Genomic DNA, 19,020 nt, shown 5'->3' on the forward strand with positions numbered 1-19,020 from the left:
GATTTTTGTTCCTTCCCTTTTGTTTTCCTTTTTAGAGGTTTATTTTTGAAAGAGGACTATGTAACAGGGCCTCTTCCATTTCAGGAAAAGTAAACAAAATCCTTCATGGGGAGGATCAGGGATGAAGGAACAAAGCCAGCTAGACTAAACTGTATGAGGGTGAATTTATTTGTCATCATTTGGTATCACAGCAGCACTGAGACTCTGATCAAGGTCATAGCAAGGTGCTGCACACAGGCACGCTCACTCCCCCTCAGAAAAGCCTGTACTTAGAGCAGCAATAGGAAAGCCACGCTATTAGTCCCAGATTTTGGGTGGGGACCTGGATGAGACCAAAATAACACAGCAAATCAGCACCACGTCCGCAAAGCTGAGTTCCTAAACCGTGGTCCCAGCACAGCCCTAGCTCTGTCTTTACTCCTGGACTCATCCGCCAGAGCACACCAGCACAAAACATCATCTTTCCTCGGTACTGACTTACCTAAACTCAGCTAAAACGCTGGTCAGCAGTGCAAAGCCCAAGAAATACGCCGTTCCAGGGCAAAAAGCAACCAAGTCAGCATGGAGGATCCATCAAGTCCTCAAGCAGTTTTAGCACTAATACTCAAGCACAGAGAAACCACAGGTGCAGAGGGTTTGGTGGAATCTTTAGCACTTCTGGGATAGCTATTCCAAATAGGAAAGCCAAGTTAAGGGCTATGTGCTGCTGCCTAGACCAAGGTCCCTGCAAGAGTTTATGTGCTACACCAAGGCTAATTCTCTGGGTGCAGACATGCTCTTAACACAAGAAATACTGGGGTGGACTCTTAAAACCAGAGTAGGAGGACACCCTGGGAAAGTCCTCTCAGTGAGAGGACTGGACTCTGCCAGAGCTGGGTTTTGTCCAGAGCATTCAGGAATAGGAAATTAAACGGACAGCAAAGAGGCCAACAACTTCTTTTAGCCTGGTGGGGACAGGAGGCAAGCATGATAAATATTTAAGCTCCTGCTTATTAGGAAATGCTTGGCAAATAACGTGAAGCCTGAAGGGGGTGTTAAAGAGAAGTATATTCAGTGTTATGGGAAAGTTAATGAGAAGCTGTAACCATTATGTATGTATCATATATGGAAAACTAGGTGAGGCCCCTATGGACCATTATATACCGCATGAAACTTTATGGGCACTGTAATGCATTATTTTTAATGATTCCCTCGCCTACTTCAGGCCCTGCAAACCAAGAAGAGCTTGCCTAGCTTCCTGGTGGTGTTTTAGCAATGACACCTTGCTTGTTGCTAGATTTCTGGGTTATTTTAATGAGAAATAATTGGGTTACTTTCCAAGATTCCACAAAGCCAATACAAAAACTCAGAAAGTTGCTGCTGCGTTGCAGTGCTCTTCACATCCTCTACCTTCCAGAGGGTTACCTCCCCTGGTAAACCATTTATCTACAAATATGCCCGCAAAAACATTGGCACTTCTGCTAGTTCAAGTTTGCATTGTCATCATCCATCTCGAGGGAGAGCCAGGCCACAGAAATAACCAGCTGCAACATCACAACGATTGCCCCTGCAGGAGATGTATATAATGAAAATTGAAAGCTGCAGGATGAACTTCTTACATACTTGTCCTTTTGGTTTATTCATCAGAAATAATTATCTGTGCTCGCATTCACAGGAGCACATATTTTATGATGTACATTAAAATTTAATGGATTTTTAATAATACTGTAACTACAGCAGAAGCCGAAATAAAGACAGACATTAAACCATATGTGCTGTGTTGGTGGGTAAATGGTGTTGAGCAAACATCAACAACATGTAACCAGTTTAGCATCAGTGATGGGAAGAAGGGACTGTTACTTCCAGTATTTGGAAACCAGAGTGATCTCTAATCCGTAACGCTCAGCCTAAACCCCCCCAGCAGCAGAAATGGGTGGATGCACAGAATGACCAAAGGTGAGTTTCTGAATTTCAGGACCCTGCAGATGATACCCTTGGCCTCTGACAACTCCCCAGCTCAGTTTCTCCACCTCTGCAATGGAGAGAAGCAATAAACGTGTACCCCACAACAGCGGCACAGGAACGTGCCTGAATTCTGATTTCCGTGGTGCCAATTAAAGTACTCGCAGTATTTTACAAAGCTATTGATGTCTATTGCTCAAGCATCAGCAGAAATTACTGCTCCAGCAGGAGAGACTGACACTCTAAACACTTTCCTCAGAAGCCACTCTGCAGCTAAAGAGTCAGTGCAAAGCATCACCATGTCACCAATACTTGGGCTGACATCTATTTATAGACTAAGAAATTATATACGTGGTGTCCCCACCAACAGTGACACATCTTCATTCAGGCATGAGTCACCTATTCACAAGCATGTTTCCAAAAATAAATCCTATTTACCAGAATTAAATTCCACATGCTCAGGAGAAAATGTCTCCTTAAAAACAAAACAACAACAACAAAAAAAAGGCATGTTAGAAAACCAAGTGAAAGCAAACAAGCACTGAAGTCTTCAGCCTGCAGGTCTCCATGTTCTGTACAATCGTGCTGAGGCTGGAAACATTTAAGATGTAACAATGAAGATGGTTGTACGTTGTCATTACAAACCCCTGCCAAGGTCACCAGAGTGCTACCGTCCAAACGGAAGTATCCAGAATATTCCTGGCGACTTGCACTTTGCAGAAATAGTAAGTATATTGCAGTTATTAGAGAGAACAGACAGAGCGAGCGCCAAGTAATCCCAGAAAATGTAGTGTTAAATAGAGGGTTCAAACCACAAAGCTGTTGATGGGGAATGTTAAAAATGTCAGCGTGGCTGAAAGACATTCGCCAGTGGTGAATGTCAAGTAGCGAGCTACTGTTCAGCAGATGCAATAAAAAAAACGTAAGGGTACTTGGGTAATGGGACCAACATTACAGTTGTTGATACAAATTATATCCAGAAAGCAAAGAAATAAATGGATAAATAAATAAATAATGCAAAAATGGAACAAGTTCAAACTTCTTTTATAGTAATAGTCTCCAGTTGAGCATAATCACCAAAGCTATAGTGATAAGATTGCCAAAACTAGACAAACATCTGTGAGATGAATTCATCTCAGAGGGGAAGCCAACAGCTTGTTATCATTAAAGAGGCAATGCTCTCTCTGCGTTTGAACTGCAGGCCGCCTTGTTACTGCGTTTGCTGAGGCAATTGCACCAGATGTTGGCAGCTATCTTCAGATGGATGACAAGCACCTGCTGTTGGGGAAATTAAATGCTCGTCGGCCTCCTATCCTTCAGGGGAGGGTGGGCCGGGAGGGGAAGAGGGGGAGTGGTGATGGCTGACCCTCTGAAATAAACCTATTTATGCAAAGTGACAGTAAGTGCTGGTTTGCCAAGCAGGGAAACAGAGTGGAAACGCATTGGATCTCTTCCATTGCCCCCGGTGAAATCTGCTCCCACCCTCCCAGTCCTGACAATTAACATGGCACCAATCTGAACTCGCTAAACCGCTCATCAGAGTAATAGAGTCAACAGAGGGACCTTCTCCCGAAAAGCCACCGCTCGCGCAGCGACTTCCCCCGAAGCGGCGCATGGCCGCGGCGGGGGCGGCCGCACACCCTCTTTTCCAATAAACACCCCTAGAACAAGCCTACAACAGCCCAGCACCTTCAGGCGACACAGTCCAAAACGCTTCGTGAGGCCAGCGTTAAAATAAAGAGATGCTCCAAGTGGAACCCTGCACACGCTCCTATTTGCTCAGATTTAAAATCAATGTCCTGGAACAGGGGTGCAAATGGAATCGCACTTTTGCTGCCAGCCGGCGGTACGTGAAGACGCCTCAGCAGTTCATCTCAGACCAGCCTTTTGCAGGATTAGGAGCGGCAGCAAAGGTCACGACGGGCACTGCAACTCATTTTTAAAAAGAAAACACATAGCAGCATCTTCTCCGACAGACTTGCTAGTGTTTTCAACTTTCTGTGAAAAGAAAAACTGCAAAATGCGAACTCGTTTTATATAAACAATCATTTCTATATGAAATAGCCAATACTCTTACTTCTTCAAACTTCCACAGTGATGACATTACAGCAAAGAAATATATTCTGTGATATATTCTGCCAGCAGGACCCATCAGAGCCTGGGTCACTATTCCAACAACATTTTGCCCTGGACAAGAAGCTGAACACACCATCGACGCCCCGAACCCCTTGTGAATGGCCCTGACAGGGACGACGCTGGTTTGATCTGAACTGGCCACATGCATTTTAGTTATCCTTCACATTAAGAGGCAGTTAATCCTCATTCTGCTTAGATTATCTTAATTGGCTCTTCATTTGAGCTACTTTGCCCTTGTCCCCATTTCTGAAGTTATATTTATAAATACATATACTGCACCACACACAGAGTTCAGCTACATACATCTCTCCCTCTCGGGGCTGCCACACGTTCCCCAGTGCTGACGATTATCGAGGGGACTGAGGCTGACCAACCCGCCGTGCTCAGCTACCACTCCACTTCTACCAAAATATGCTCATGCAGCTTTTTTTCCCCAGAAAATAAAACCCTAAGTTCTCCTAAGAGAGATATACATGTGTAAGATGGACATCAAATCAATTTCATATTCTACCTCTGCAGAATTAGCGTAAGTTTAATTAAACTGGTTGTACCTCAATATTGCATGTGTGAACAAAGCTCGGTTATTTCACCTCTAGGACTGACTGAAAATTGTCTTGTGGATTTTTAGCACCCTGATGGAAAATCATACAAATAAAGAAGAAAGAACAAGCACACAAACAAAACGAGAACCACCAGGCTCTGCGCAGAACCCTCCACTTCAAAACCAAATTCTTCCATCAGAAGAATGGAAGTTTTTAAAAATCCAGCTGCAGATCAAGCCAGGCATTTCCTCACCGCTGCACAGCTGGGTGAAAGGCAGACGGGGCTGGGAGAAGCACTCGGCGGGGAGCTGGTGAGCACACGGCTTCACTCCTGGGAGCACAGCGAGCTCCGCAGGCACGGGGCCGGGAGCAGGTCACGAGTGACCACGGAGGGCCATCCGTTTCCATGTGGAAAAAATGTTATTACACCTCTTGCCAGCAACGTGTGCTCTTTTGCCACATTTGGAACAGTTTATAAGAAGTTCCTCATGGATACTTTTAAAAGCCCTTTTCTTCAGGGTCCAGACTCAGAGCTGCATTTAAGAAATCCTCACACTTCACATCCTATCGCTCGATACGGGTGTATTTATTATGTAGTACGATGACAATGACCAAACGCTTACTCTCCAATCAATTATGTTTTAACTAGCTCACTTCAGCTGATGAGCCTACCCCAAATTCCTGAGCAGTACAGTGCAAGCTTCAATTACACCATACAGTTTTAAATAACTGCTGCTATTTTTTCATTAGAGAACTGATGTTAAAACATGAGTTTTCCCAGGGCAAAGCTTTGGCACCCTCCATTGTAGCTACTCAAAGACTAGAAGTAATGTTCTGGACCCAGGTTATCACTTCGATGGATGTCAGGAGCAGTGCCTACATTATAAATAACTTCCTGGCGTGTCCAGGAGGCTGCACTTCAAGACAAGTGCCAAAGAGGAATCTGATGCAATTTCACGATATTGGAGATGTCTATCAGAAAACTCTACCTGACTCCCACTGCCGTGGTTTAACGCCACTATCTTTTGCTTTTGATGCAGCTTGCTGGGCCAGGGGTCATGTTGCTGTTGTTTTTCTGCACAGCAGCCAGCCCGATGGGCCCTGCTCCGAAACTGGGGCTCCGAGCTGCCCCCCCAGCACAGCAAAACCAAACCATCGCCTTCCAGAGAAGTTCTACACCTACAATCCCACTCAGCCACCCTGGGGCTGAATCCAGGAACACTCCAGGGATAATTTAAACATGCTACCAGACATGGTTAGCTAACTTCATTAGGTATGTTATACAGCTTATTGTGTTTGTGTAAAATAAAAGCAGGGGGTGAAAAACAAAACTGAGTTTCTTGGGGTCTCAGAAAAGATACAGGTCATCTTCATGGGTTTGGCTCAGTTGCAAAACTAACACAAAGACACTACAAACAAACATTTGCAGACATGTTGGAGGAGGAAACATGAATATTTTCTTACAACTTTTTTGTCCCCAAACACAGCTCCTAGTTAATTACTGATTTCATTTGGGCCCTTGGTATGATTCTGGGCCGCCAACGGCATATCACACTCTGCAAGCTCAGGATCAACACTGCTCCTCTACTATTACTAAAGTATGTGAGACAGAATACAGGGCACTAGCCATAACTTTATACCAAAGAAAAAAAAATCAAAGGCTATAGCAGAGCTGACTTCAAGTAAGTACATTTTAAACCAAGGATGCAGGCCCTGCCCTGATGGCTCCAAGGATGCTGAAGCGGTACCCGGGGCAGAGCTGCTCCGTGGCAGCAGCCGAGTGCAGACACTGGCACGGTGCGAGTGCCCAGAGCACCAGTACGCGTGCTGGGAGCACCAGTACGGGGTCTGGGAGCACTGGGGCAGCCGCAGCCCCCTGCACAGCTGCCAGGGCGACTTCCCCGGGCTGTAGCCAGCCCATACTGATGAAGGCTGTGAGTGACCCGAGTGTTGGCATATTTACGTTTCCCATGCCCTTCAGAGCTTACGAAGTAAGAAAGGCAAGGAAATGTAAGGCGAGATAAAACAGCTTGCCCAAAGTCAGACAGCAAGTGGGTGGCACAGTGGGAAACAGAAGACAGATGCTCGGGGCCCAACTCTCCACCACAATTACCCAACCCCACACGGTTACGGTGCTACAGCACGAAAGCTTCCTTGCCATTTCATTTAACCAGTGCAGAAAAGGAAATAAAATTGTACTTCAAACTTCTGCTGAGTTCTGATACAGCCCTCTTGCCCACAAATCCTGTCTTAACATTTCCTCTTTTCATAAAATCCAGGTAGAAACCAACATCTAATTTATAAGAAAACCACTTCCACAAAGCATGTGTCTTATTACAGACCACCTAAAAACTGACTTCCTGTGTACTACTTTTCATTGACAGAATGAAAACATTGACTTCTTTTTAAGCAACGATCAAGTTTCTTAGTTTTAAAAAAAAAAAAGCACACGTGGGAGGGACAAGAAATAATAAAAAGCGCTTTAGGCCATGAGGGACCCCTGTATCTCAGATCCCTTGGTCACACGCCAAAGCAAAAATTTAAAGGAATGTTCATTATCCTTTGGAATATCACGGACATAACATTCAAACAAGGAAATCCAGAAATACTGGAACTTTGAAGCACAAGTGAAGGGCAGAGGCAGCAGCGTGAACAAGGCTGAATGCTGATCCACGCTACTGTAACAGAATAGCTCCCAGAAATTTTGTTTTTCATTGTCCCAAACTTAGCAGAAGCTGCAAACGATGACGTATTTATCTATTGCTCGTTCTGTTTTAAGGAGGTGCAACGATTTAAATTAAGCAACTTCTCCCGAAGTACGCCCAGGTAACTCAGTAAGAAGAATATAATGAGCCAGAAGCTATTCCACACCAGGTCTAGAGCTCAGAATCACTTTGGAAAGGAACAGTGAGGTTAGCAGCCGTTAAAAAAAATGCCAATGCATCTTCTATTTTACTGCATATTACAAATGTTTTGGGCACCCCGGCTACTACAAACTAGAATATAAATAAGAGTCCAAACCTGTCCCTTTGTTTCATAAAATGATATGATTTCACAAATATTGAATTTGGAAATACAGTGCTGAAAAATATGAAAGGCTAAGAACTTGTCAAACCAAAAAAATGACTTTTCTGCAAAGCAAATACTTTAAGAATAGACCATGCATGTATCCTATTGACCATTAAATCTACATATCAATGTCCAACAGATGTAACAATACAATTCAAACTGTATGCCAAGTCTAAATTAACTAAGCTTTCACTTTCATACAAGCAAAATTCCTCGCACCTCCTGACTCTGGCCTTAGCCCCAGCTCCACACAGATTTCCAAATCCCCCCCAAATGAACCCATGGCGAGAAAACCACCTTTTCTCATGCTAACAACTCTATTGTAATAACATCTTCAGAGGCCATACTCAAGGTCTCAGGGAAAAGTAAACCACTGGAGTGCTTAATACTACAACGGCGCATTAACTCGTTCACACCCAGACAGCCTTGCCAAACAAGGAGGAGTTTTCTCTCATGTTTTCTTGATTTATATTTTCACAGCTGTCAGAGAGAAAAGCATGTAGGAAGCAAGTTATGTAAACCACCCGATTAGGCTGAAACCCTCAGTGTGGATCACACCTCCTTCCTTCTCCCCCCTCCCAGCACACTTACACAGAGAAAGCAGAGGGACTTCATTACAAAAGATTATTTTTTTGAAGGTTGAACTGGTCATTATTTGCATTGCCGTCTGTGTTATAATGCACGACATTGTACAACCAAAGAAGGAAATTCTCATTCTCACATTTTGCTGTCTGCAGCCTCACTGCTTTCAGTTTTCGTTTTCTTGCAAGACAGCACTACAGCTCTGCGAAGGTGTGCCTGGAGCAAAGACGGCCTTGGAGGAGTTACTCTCCTCTCACTTGCTTAACTGCCACTAGACAGTAAGTCATGGCTACAGAAGGCAGACATGAGAAAATTATAAGCTTTCAAAAGCTCCACAGTTTCACGGCAAAAAAAACAACACCAGAAGCTAGGTATTATTATTCCACCGGTCTGTTCTGCACTTCACAGGAAATAACGAGTGACTATACAAAACATTTCGGATCCAGAGAGGTAAATCAGAAATCCTGTCTTGCTTCAAAATTTCCAAATCTTCAAAACCATCCTTGAGGAAACAACATATTCCAGGCAAAGTTGAAACATGCCTATGATTTGTCGGAGGGACCTCGTGGCAAGCCAGAACAGAAAACAAAATTAATGCCCAACTTCATCTGAAAATTTGAAATAAAAAGCAAATGCCACAGTACCCTTCCCCAGAAGTGATTTTAGGATTGCTGCAAATGAAAAAATGTAGAGCCAGTGCTCCTACTTTGAGATTTTAAGTAGTAAAACCGCTGGGGCCACCAACACAAGCACTGCTTTTCTAGCAGTTTGAAATAACAATATGTAAAAATATTGTTTTCCACAAAACTACTTCACACACCTTTAAAAAAAATCACCATTCTTTTTCAAAAAAGTATAAATTTAAATGTATTCTCTCCCACACAAGAAAACATGATTTTTCTACAAGAACAGTCATGTATGGGCTGATCTAATAGCTCGAGACAACTGAAACGTACCTTTAACATAACTCTGTTCCCACCACGCTGGAAACAGGGGCTGGCGGGACACAGTAGCCTTTTCATTCAAAGGACTGTTCCCACCAAGACCGATTACAGTATTTCAGTAAGAAGATTTTTACTCAGAATTCTGTTTCGATAATTGGGCCAGAAAGTGTAGCTGGAGCCCAACCACATTAACGTATCAATTAATGCCTGCACGCAATCGTTTGGCTTCGTAAGCTCATCAGGCCTCCCCTCCAACCCCCGTCCCGAGCCTGGCTCACACCCCACCAGGGCAGCCTCAGCGTGGAGGGGGGGACTGGCAGCTGGAGCACCGAAAGGGTTAAAATCCCATGTCAAACAGCAAGTCCTGGCTCCAGACCAGAAGGGACATGGGAACCAGGGCAGCTGAGTTATAAAGGCCTTATTGTAGCAGCCCACTGGATTGGAAATGACTTGTAGGCCTAATGAAACAAAACTTTGGCAGTAAAACAGAATGAAAGGAATGAGACAATAAAAGAGAGGAACAAAGGGAGCAGAGTTGTTTCAGCTTAGGAAAATAAGCTCACTTTGTTGTTGGGAAAAGCCAAAGCCGATTAGGATAAACCAATGACTAGGCATAAGTCTTCCAAACTAATTACACAGTTCGCCATGTGAAGTATAATTGCAAGTCGCAAAATAAGGACTACACTACTTTCACAGGAGCTCTATAAAGGGAGCATTACCTAGTAAAAAACGAACCCTAAGAAGTCCCTTATCATCAGTCACTTGCAGCTTAAAAGGTGCAGAACGTGCACGTCCTGAGAGAAGTGCAAATCATGAGCGTTTGGGGGCTTTCTTCCGCTGGTCCCAGTCCTCTGGGTGAGGCTTCAAGGGGCTGTTGCTTTTTTTATTTTTCCTTTTTTAAATGACACCAGAAGCCTTAAAGGCTCCAACCTGTCCTGATCTCAGAAAGCACAACCTTGCTTACGCTTCCAGAAAGCCATAAAACAGGTAAATCTGCAGCCACAGCCCTGCTGATGGCTCAGGGCACTTGTAGCCCCTCCAGAGGGGAAGAAAGCGCAGCCCCATCGCTCTCCCCTTTGGATCTCACTTCTAGCACTTTCTCATTTAAATTCTTTTAAAACTTGGTCTTAACAGCCAGCTTTTCACACACAAGGGCAACGCTGCAGACCCTGGATGGGTTAACACGGCCGGTGAATTTATTTTGTTTGCAAGAATGTTTGAAACATCTTTGACTGAAATAACAGAGGATCACAGAAACAACTGCATTAGACTACCAGGATTAGGTAGTAAGACAATGGCTTTCTTTTTCCCCCCCCTTCTGATTGTAAATGGTTATGGCTCAGTTTGGAGGTTTTTTTCCTGGCTGAGCCACCTCACGTCCTCCTGTAGATCCCGCTCCCTGAAACCACTGGAAGGAGAAGCCTCAACCCCAAACTCTCGCTCAGAAATGCCTCCCAGGGCTGCCGGCCTTGGGCCCACGCTGCCCTTACTGGAGGTGCTGGGCCACGCTCCCTGCCTGCCTGCACCACAGCCACCCGCCCTCGGCACCCAGACCCCCCTCCTCGGCACCTGGACCCCCCCCGCGCCTCTCTGGGGAGCCCCACAACAACAGTACGTGCACAGGTTCAGCATCACCAGCTCTAAGCATTCAGCAATCATGAGGCTGTTAATTACTGCTTCGTGCCCGTTCTGTTAAACCTTTTGGCTTCTCTCAGGTAATTTTTCCCAGTCTTCCTCTGCAGCTTACAGCAACTAGGGATGCCTGTCTTCGCAAAATGAAAGCTGAGACTCCTACAGATCCTGGGCTTTACAGAAAGAAAAAAATAATCGCTATCAGAAATTTCATGATCAAAGTCTCAGGAGTTATCATTACCACGTAGTTTGGTACTCTAAAGGGCAGGCATTTTCACTGGTGAAGTCAGGGAAGAGGGTTTATTAAAGCAGTCTTCTCTTTATTGGAGAAAAAGGTTCTGGCATTTACTTTTCAAAAAGCTGCAGTTTCAAATTCAACACTTTAGGCCCTTGCCTGCCAACTCCAGTTAAATGAGCGAGCCTGCCCGGCCCCAAAGCTCGGAGCTGTTCTAACCACGTCGTGTATTTTGAGAGCTACCTCCAGTTACCAAAACAACCTCCCCTGGTTGCACAGTTCTTCTCTGCAGCAAGTACAAACAGGATTTCAAGAATCACAGCAGTAGGTAAGCAATTTTTTCCACACCAATAAATAAGCTCAGCATTTCAAAGAGCAAGTCACCTGAGATGCTCTTATCAAATATGGGCGGCTCCTCTACACATTGATTATGTAATGCAATTTTCTTTATTTTAAGAAGGCACTAAGCAAAAGCAAACCTTGCCAATCGATCACCATGCACTGTTTGCGCTGCAATGGCTTGTGCACTAAGTGTCACCAGTCCCTGCCACGAAGAGCTTGCAATCTGAGCAAGCAAGTCAAGGAAAGCTGGGGAAGCGGAATGGAGAAGGAAGCTGCTCCTACAAGGTCCCACAGGGCCAGTCCTGGGTCACCACATCCGAACCAGCATATTAACGAGTCTTCTCATTCAGCTGGACCACAAGCCTCCACTTCCTAGGGTCGTTAACTAGCTCTGCATCTTCTCACCACTAGAGCCTTGGGGAGAACCCCCTCAGAACACCCCACAAACCACAGTGTCTCAGCTGATGAACAGCGAAGTGCAGCAGAGAGACCTTGAAAACCTGCGTGCAAGGTCGAGTCGCTGCGACACAGCCAAGAAGCCACCGACTTCAAACTCATCTCCTTTCCATAAGCTAGAACAGGGAAGCGTGAAACAGGGATGCAACTGGAAGAGGCCACCTGGTATCACAAGCAACAAGCCCCGTGAGCCCGAGTCCGACTGGACCATGCGGCCTCGGCAGGACACCACCTCTGCCAGAGGAACGGGTTCCAGCCTTGAACGCAACTTGCGCCGTTATTTTCAGCACCTTAATTTTTTAGCCCTCAAATTAATACACTTGAAAAAAAAATATTTGATTTTCCAAAAGTATTGCCTTTGGAAAGCCAGACCTCTCTTAAGCTATCTCACTCAAGATAGGCAGAGCACGAAAGCAGAACTGAAGCATCCCGAATCACCAGTCACTACCGAAAAACGCAGCCTAGTTGTCTGCATTCTCAGGGACTGTAAAACTGCAAGCATGAAACTACCAGATGGTGAAATTAAAAAGACTATATTAAGACAGCATCCAGACAATATGCAAAGCACTTATACTGAAACTATTATTAACTTCAAAAATACAGGTTAGAGTTCTGCAATTAGAAGTAACTACAGAAGAAACATCCAAAAGCTCATGTAATCCTTCAATAAAAGGCTCAGCAGGCTGTAAACATCCTGCCGGAATCGAAGATTATTATTGAAAATAAAATGAATGGTTTGCAAAACAACTATCAATCCAGCATAGGAACAATTTATAAACTCCCCTCCTCAGCCCTCCACAAAGTACTGCCTGGCCAAGGCTTTTCAGGGCAGATAAAAGAAACATAAACTAACTACAAGGAATGGGAGCTGCTTTGCTTTGGGACATCCTGCTGTGTCCTCATGCAATTATGCATCTAAATCATCAGTTGATGCACTCCAAAAGGCAGGAAGCGAGCTGTATGGAGCCCCATGGCCGGGGGGGCTGGCAGGAGTCTCCACGGAAGGTGGTACCACAAACTGCTCTCAAAGCAGACGGCTCTGTGAGCTCTTCACCTCAGCAACTCCTGACGGAGCAGCCAGACACTCTGGGGACCTGGGAAGCTCCGTGGAAGTTGGTGGCACTAAGCTCCAGCCAAAGCCTGGACTGGGGGCTTTCAGCTGGTCCATCATGGAAAAGACTATTCTGACAAGGTTCAGGTTTCCTCCTGTGCGTAAACGTGGTGCATTTTTGGTTTTGGGTTTCTGGGGTTTTGGGGGGTTGTTTTTGTTGGGTTTTTTTAATGATGTCAGGAGTCTAAATATATTTCTACAGGATCTTGCATAAGGACTTTTTAATAAGAAATTAAATGGATATTCTAGTGACTTCCATATTACTCTTGCTATTCACATGGTTCCTTCAGGCATTTTCACAGCTTAATGAGCTCTCTCAAATATGTCTATCTGCTCCTTTTGCCACTGGAATCAGAGGTAAACAGAAGGCTGATTTTATGGAGAAGACAACTGTGTAATCATTCAGCTAAGGGTCAAATTCTTCCTGAACATACACAAATTCACCTCCCAATTATTCTTTTTTCTTTAATGAAAGTAAACAGTGGTGGCAATGTTGTACACATACACATGCAACAAACAGAAAAAGGAATTCCAGAGGCTTTGAGAAATTACACAGAAAGGCAAAAAATGTGGCCCTCCTTTGAGCATAGGCCTCATCGCACTTTTGCTTTTCAAAACACACTTCAAGAAGAAACAAAAAAAAAAAAAAGAATTCAAAATATGTGGTGCTCACTTGGGCAGGAACTTACCTTGCCAAACTGTTCAAAGTATTGCTTTACGTCTTCCACTACTGTATTAGCCGATAATCCACCTACAAATATTTTCTTTGTTCTTGTGACCATCTGTAAGAAATTACAAGACAAGCATACGGTTTAACCAGATTATTTCAAACAATATGTGGAAAAAAGACATATTCTTCAGATGCCATCCCTAACCCAGTTAATGAGAATACTTCTTTACAAAAGCAATTCAGATTCTATTTGATTAGATACTTCTTTTTTTCTTTGTCTTGTTTTGTTTTTATTTGAGAAATGGCTGAGTAAAGACACTCAATAACAACTCTAGCCCCCGGATATTTTTTTTTAATAAATGATTTTTATTGTGCTTCTCAATGCAAATATAAGTGAAAAAGGAGTCCAAGTGTCGTATCCTTATAGCTACTGTCTCAAAAAAGACGTGCCATTTCCCCCCCACTTTCTTCCTAAAGACAGAGTGCATGCTCTTTGGCAGACAAAAGGTAATTGCATCAAATCGAAAAGATGTGTTATTAAGTTTCTGTGGGTCGGTTTAAAAGGAACTTGCACAGTTACTTTAAAAATAATCAAATGACGAAAGACAGCAAGAGCTACCGATGCAATCCTCTAGCTGCCACAAACACATTTCAGCTGAAATGCTGCCAGTATTCCTGACCAGGGGCTGGATCAGGCCCTTCAGAAACCCCTTCGTGTTCCCCAAGACCCCAGCTGAGCACCCAGCTCTGTTTGCTGACCCACAGGCGCCGGAGGTTGGTCCAAGGGGAAGGCGAAGGGACGGTGCTGTTCTCCCTGGAGACCCCACTATCAGATAACCCGTCATCCACGACCTGCAACGCAGGATCCAGCCCAGGGACCCAAACCCCAAGGGCAGCAGGGGAAACTGGTGTCGTTGGCGGGCTGATCCCAAACCACTTGACCCTTGTGGGCCAACCTAAATCAAGGGAGAGCCCAGACAGAGCTGTCAGCACGCTCCGAGGGGGCAGGCGTCATCCCCAGACGCTCGGACAGAGGGAAACGTCCCGACTTACAACTGGAGACAACTAATTAGCACCCAACCCCACCACAGAGAGACGTCTGAGAGTCAACACTGCATGTTAACTCAAGAAACCAACAAACACATCAATAAAATTCATGTATTGAAACACTTGAGTTTGTTTTCTGTGTGACAGAAACTGGCTGAAGCAGCCAACTCATAAAGACTGAAGGGAAAAAATGCCCCTTCGCTCCAGAATTGGGACTTGCCTGGTTAAATAACAGCCAGGGAACACTGAAGCAATGCAAAGGGAACAACACCGGGCAGTCGGCCTGAGACACGACTGCTGCAGCTGCTCAGTGCAGAGCCTGGATTTCTCTCACTTTTTTATTTTTTCACTAAAAACGAGATGCATTTTATGATTGTCACCGAAGGTCGCAAGCTGCAGCCCAGCACTGAGGGTCACCACACTCCCGCAGTGGGACGGCCACCCCAACACGCTGGGGGCTCCCCCATGGCTCTGCCCCCACACCACGGGCCCCCGTCACACCTATCAGACCCTCCCTCCGAGAGCAGCGGCGCTCCCCAAACCAGCAGCGGCCAAGTGGAGCTGCGGTGACGAGCCGTGCTTGCGGCTGCGGGCAAAGCCCTCGCAGAACTGACACACTGAACAAAAAGCTTGGAGTAGCCCCAGATTCTCTCAGCACAGAACAAATTAAACATCACTCCTGTCTCCACTGCCATTCAAATTAAACAGAGTAGATATTTCCCTTCAACGGCCCCTAACCCTGCTTTACAGAGCTTCATTTTTTTCTTTTCTCTTTTTTTTTTTTTTTTTTTAAGTTAGGAAGAAAAGAGAGCAAAAAAACAGTGTAAAAATTCAATTATTTTTTCCTGGCTGCAATCTAGGACTCCGAAATTGAAGCCCAAGCATATATTTTTCTGTAGAAAATTGTCATTTACAAATAAAGAATTGGCTAAAGCCGACTTGTAACTAAAGGATTTTGCAGGGCTGTCAAGAGCCCTCTGCCTGCCAGCATCTGATTTAAGATCAGGCCAAGCTTCTGTTGTCATACAAAAGCAGGAGGAAAGCAATTATTCTAAAGCAATATTTGAAATTATCATCATTTTTATATTTGACCAAGAAAGAAAGAAAGAAAAAGAGAGCGACTTCTTTTAGAAGCAAGATTGAAGGTTAACGAAAAAAAAAAAAAACAAACTACTTTGTTTCAATAGCTTCAGTCAAAGAAAATATTGGTAATGACAAGCAAATTCACAACATTTTAATGCCTAGAGATGTGTTGCGAGATGGGAAATGGTTTCAGAAATCATCTCTTTGGTAAAAAAGTGAAGCACAAAATTAAGTCTGCTTTTACAAGCTATGTTCTCCTGAAGAGACGGTTCAATTGCTTTGTTACACATATTCCCCTCAGCAAAGGAGCAAAAGTAACGTGTAGCCTTGGCAATCCCTCCTATCCCGACGTGCCTCAACAGGAGATTTCGTTGCCTTCCTTTTGCCCGTGGCACCAGGTACTGGTGTGCCCCCACGTTTGCCCCAAGGAGTCACTTCCTCACCCCATCACCTCCGCGGAGCCAACGACCCCCCGCAGCCCAGCAGATGCGGCCGTGACCGAGGGGCAGGTTTGGAAAGGGCCTTTCCCCGTAAGGACACGGACGCGCGCAGCGAGGGGAAGGCAGGCAGCCCGCTCACCGCGGTGCCACGACAGGCTTCCTGCTCCCATTTCGCCCCGGAGAGCCCCGGCAGACGAGAAGAGCTGCCGTTTGTGCTGGAAACACCCATTTCTTTCTCAAATATTAATGCCAGGTAGACCGCTGCGCGCAGCTGACTTGTCTGTGCTGGTACAGCCTCACCAATTTTCAATTTTTAGATAACTGCAGCGGGACTCGGACCAACTGGAAAGCAAGCCCGCGGCTCCTGCTCCAACCTGCAAAGCCTCTCTCGTTAGCCGAGCAGGCGAGCAGGGAGCCAAGGCCTCGCCGGGGTGAGAACCAGCGGGCGCCGCGGGCCTGCTCCGCACCGGGCTCCCGGCCTCCCGCCGAGCTGAGTGGAGCTTTGCTCCGGACCCACAGAGCACAGCCTGGGAGCCTAATGGCTAAAGGTTTGCAAACGTATCAGCCAAACCTGACAGAGCATTCCAAAGACATTAAAAAAAAAAGAGTCTTCACTAACTCAAGGATTCTGCTACACCAGGGACACCTTCTGTGTAGATCAGCCACTGAATCACCAATAAAAAAGATTTTAAAACACATCAAATTGCCAGGACGAAGCTCATCCACACATGAGTTCTGAGAAAACTGACGTTAGCTAGAAAAGCCCCAAACGGCTGCGAGGGCACAGGAGGAGAGACCACCTTATTTCTCACCAAGTACCCTCAGCAGGAGACGGGGCACCGACACCGACAGGCTTCTGGTTCCTCCCAGTGAGTGATGCTCTTTACTATCTGATACAATATTCTCCACCACCACCCCCCAAATCCATGCTTGTTTCAGGGAGGAGAAACAGAGGGTTAAAAAGTATTTAATTAAGCACACTTAGCACTGTTTAGTAAACATTAAAGATGACAAATGACCAGAGGCAGGAACAACTGAGCCAACTGAAGAGTTCCTCTTTTAAAAATTAAAAGGTTTTTTTAAATCATAATTTCTCATTTGACTCAGAAAACAAAGCAACATTATCTTTAACCAAAAAAATCTGTAATTTTATAAAAACATTTATGTATATATCTAAGAAAAACATTCATTATAAAAAAATATTTTATTATAACAAAAGACCAAAACTTAAGAGTCCCCAAGCCTGAAGTCTCTCCAACAAAAGTCACTGAAGATTTTTATCTTTTCCTGCGAGTAAATTTAGAATCTGCTTTCTGGAGGTTGCCTACAGTGGGGGCTCTCCCACACAGAGCAAAAGGGAGTCGCCCGCGGTCATTTTGGGTTCGGTCCCTCAGACAGCAGCTCCATCTGCTCTTCGCCTGGGGTGGGAAACGGCAGTGTTTGGGTAATAGGAAGTGATTTGTGTGAATCAATCACAAATCCATGTTTTATGAATGACTCCAAGAGGTCTAGGTCACTTAGAAACCACAATACTTCCAGCTCCATGTCTTTGGTTTTAATTTGCAGTATAATATATCTATCATTCACTATGGCAGGGCTCTGCAAAATGCAGATATTCAATGGGTTTGGAGCTTTTGTATACTGAAGGTGTCTCTCTCTCGCTGCAGAAGGAATCGACAGGGGAGAGTTAGATCTAACGCTGGTTATAAAGTCCGTTAATTGTAAGTACCTGCAGAATTGCTTTGTTTGTATACTGTGTTAGTGTTGCAGTTAATCAAAACACATGTGATTACTACTGCGAAGAGTCATTCAAGGTTACAATCTCTTTATTGGCTTGGCTTTTGAAAAATACATTCGCCTTTGTGTTCTGAAACTGAGCAAACGCTTCAGGTGGTGCAGAAGCAGGAAAAACCCACTCTGCTTCAGCAAGACAAGTCTGCTATTTTATGCCACTTTTTTGCAAGGTTAAGGCTGGAATTGGATCAGTTTGGGGCGTATCTGGTAAATCTTTTCTAAACAACAGGCTGAAGACACAGTCTCTGGAGACAAAAACCCTGTCCCGCACAAACGCGTCAATACACTATATGAGCTAAAACCAACCAATCTGGGTAAAACATAGAAACTGCAGTTTTGTAAAGTCAGAGCCTCCAGTTCGGTGGCCGTTAATATCCTCACATACTCATGTACCAACTCTGTTCTTCACCTTCCTGGTGGGTTCACCCCCACCCCCACCCCCCGAAACTGTCTTATTATCACGACTATTAAAAATGAATAAATGGGTTTTTAAGCTCCTAAAGTATTTTGCAGTATTTCCATAATTTCAAACTCTCAAGCAACAAGCATCCACTACTCCCTTCAGATGAGCCAAGGCCCAGTCTATGTTTAACTTCAGGGTACTGGTTTTACGGGTCATTTCCCCAGTTCTCTGTGCAGTCTCTTTCTGCTGTGTTCCCCCCAGTTTCAGTGAGGAGCCCCTGCCCTAGGAGCTTGGAAGGGATGAGCGCCCCCAGCCAGCCAGCAGAGAGGGGACCGAGTGCGTCCCTGGCAGGTCTCGTTGCAAAGTAAAAAGCTTGTGCTTTGAAACTGGGCTATGCAAAGGTGCAGGCTCAATTAGAAACAACCTGGGCAAATGTAGGCGGCAGCAGAGTCAGAAACGCCGGGATAGTCGGTGTCATCACGTCTCTGCTTGAAACAGGACAACCTTCTAAATGAGCAGCCGCTCTGCAAAGGCAAGAGGCAGAGACAGGGGCTGCAGCAAACCGACACACATGAGGCTCAGCAACACCCTGC

At 45.0% G+C, this 19,020-nt stretch overlaps 1 protein-coding gene across 26 annotated transcripts in view; it reads right to left on the reverse strand.

The window, feature by feature from the left end:
- MSI2 (musashi RNA binding protein 2) overlaps positions 1-19,020 on the reverse strand; it is a 255,628-nt gene that overhangs the window by 154,990 nt on the left and 81,618 nt on the right. For all 26 annotated transcript variants that reach the window (XR_012625799.1, XR_012625797.1, XR_012625798.1 and 23 more), the window contains exon 6: positions 13,680-13,772. Coding sequence is in view for 21 of the 26 variants with exons in the window: in XM_074845694.1 (XP_074701795.1) it covers positions 13,680-13,772 (93 nt within the window). In the remaining 5 variants the exon portion in view is untranslated. The remainder of the gene's footprint in view (positions 1-13,679; positions 13,773-19,020) is intronic.

This window comes from Strix aluco, chromosome 19 (assembly GCF_031877795.1).
Source record: "Strix aluco isolate bStrAlu1 chromosome 19, bStrAlu1.hap1, whole genome shotgun sequence".
Classification (NCBI taxonomy): Eukaryota; Metazoa; Chordata; class Aves; order Strigiformes; family Strigidae; genus Strix; species Strix aluco.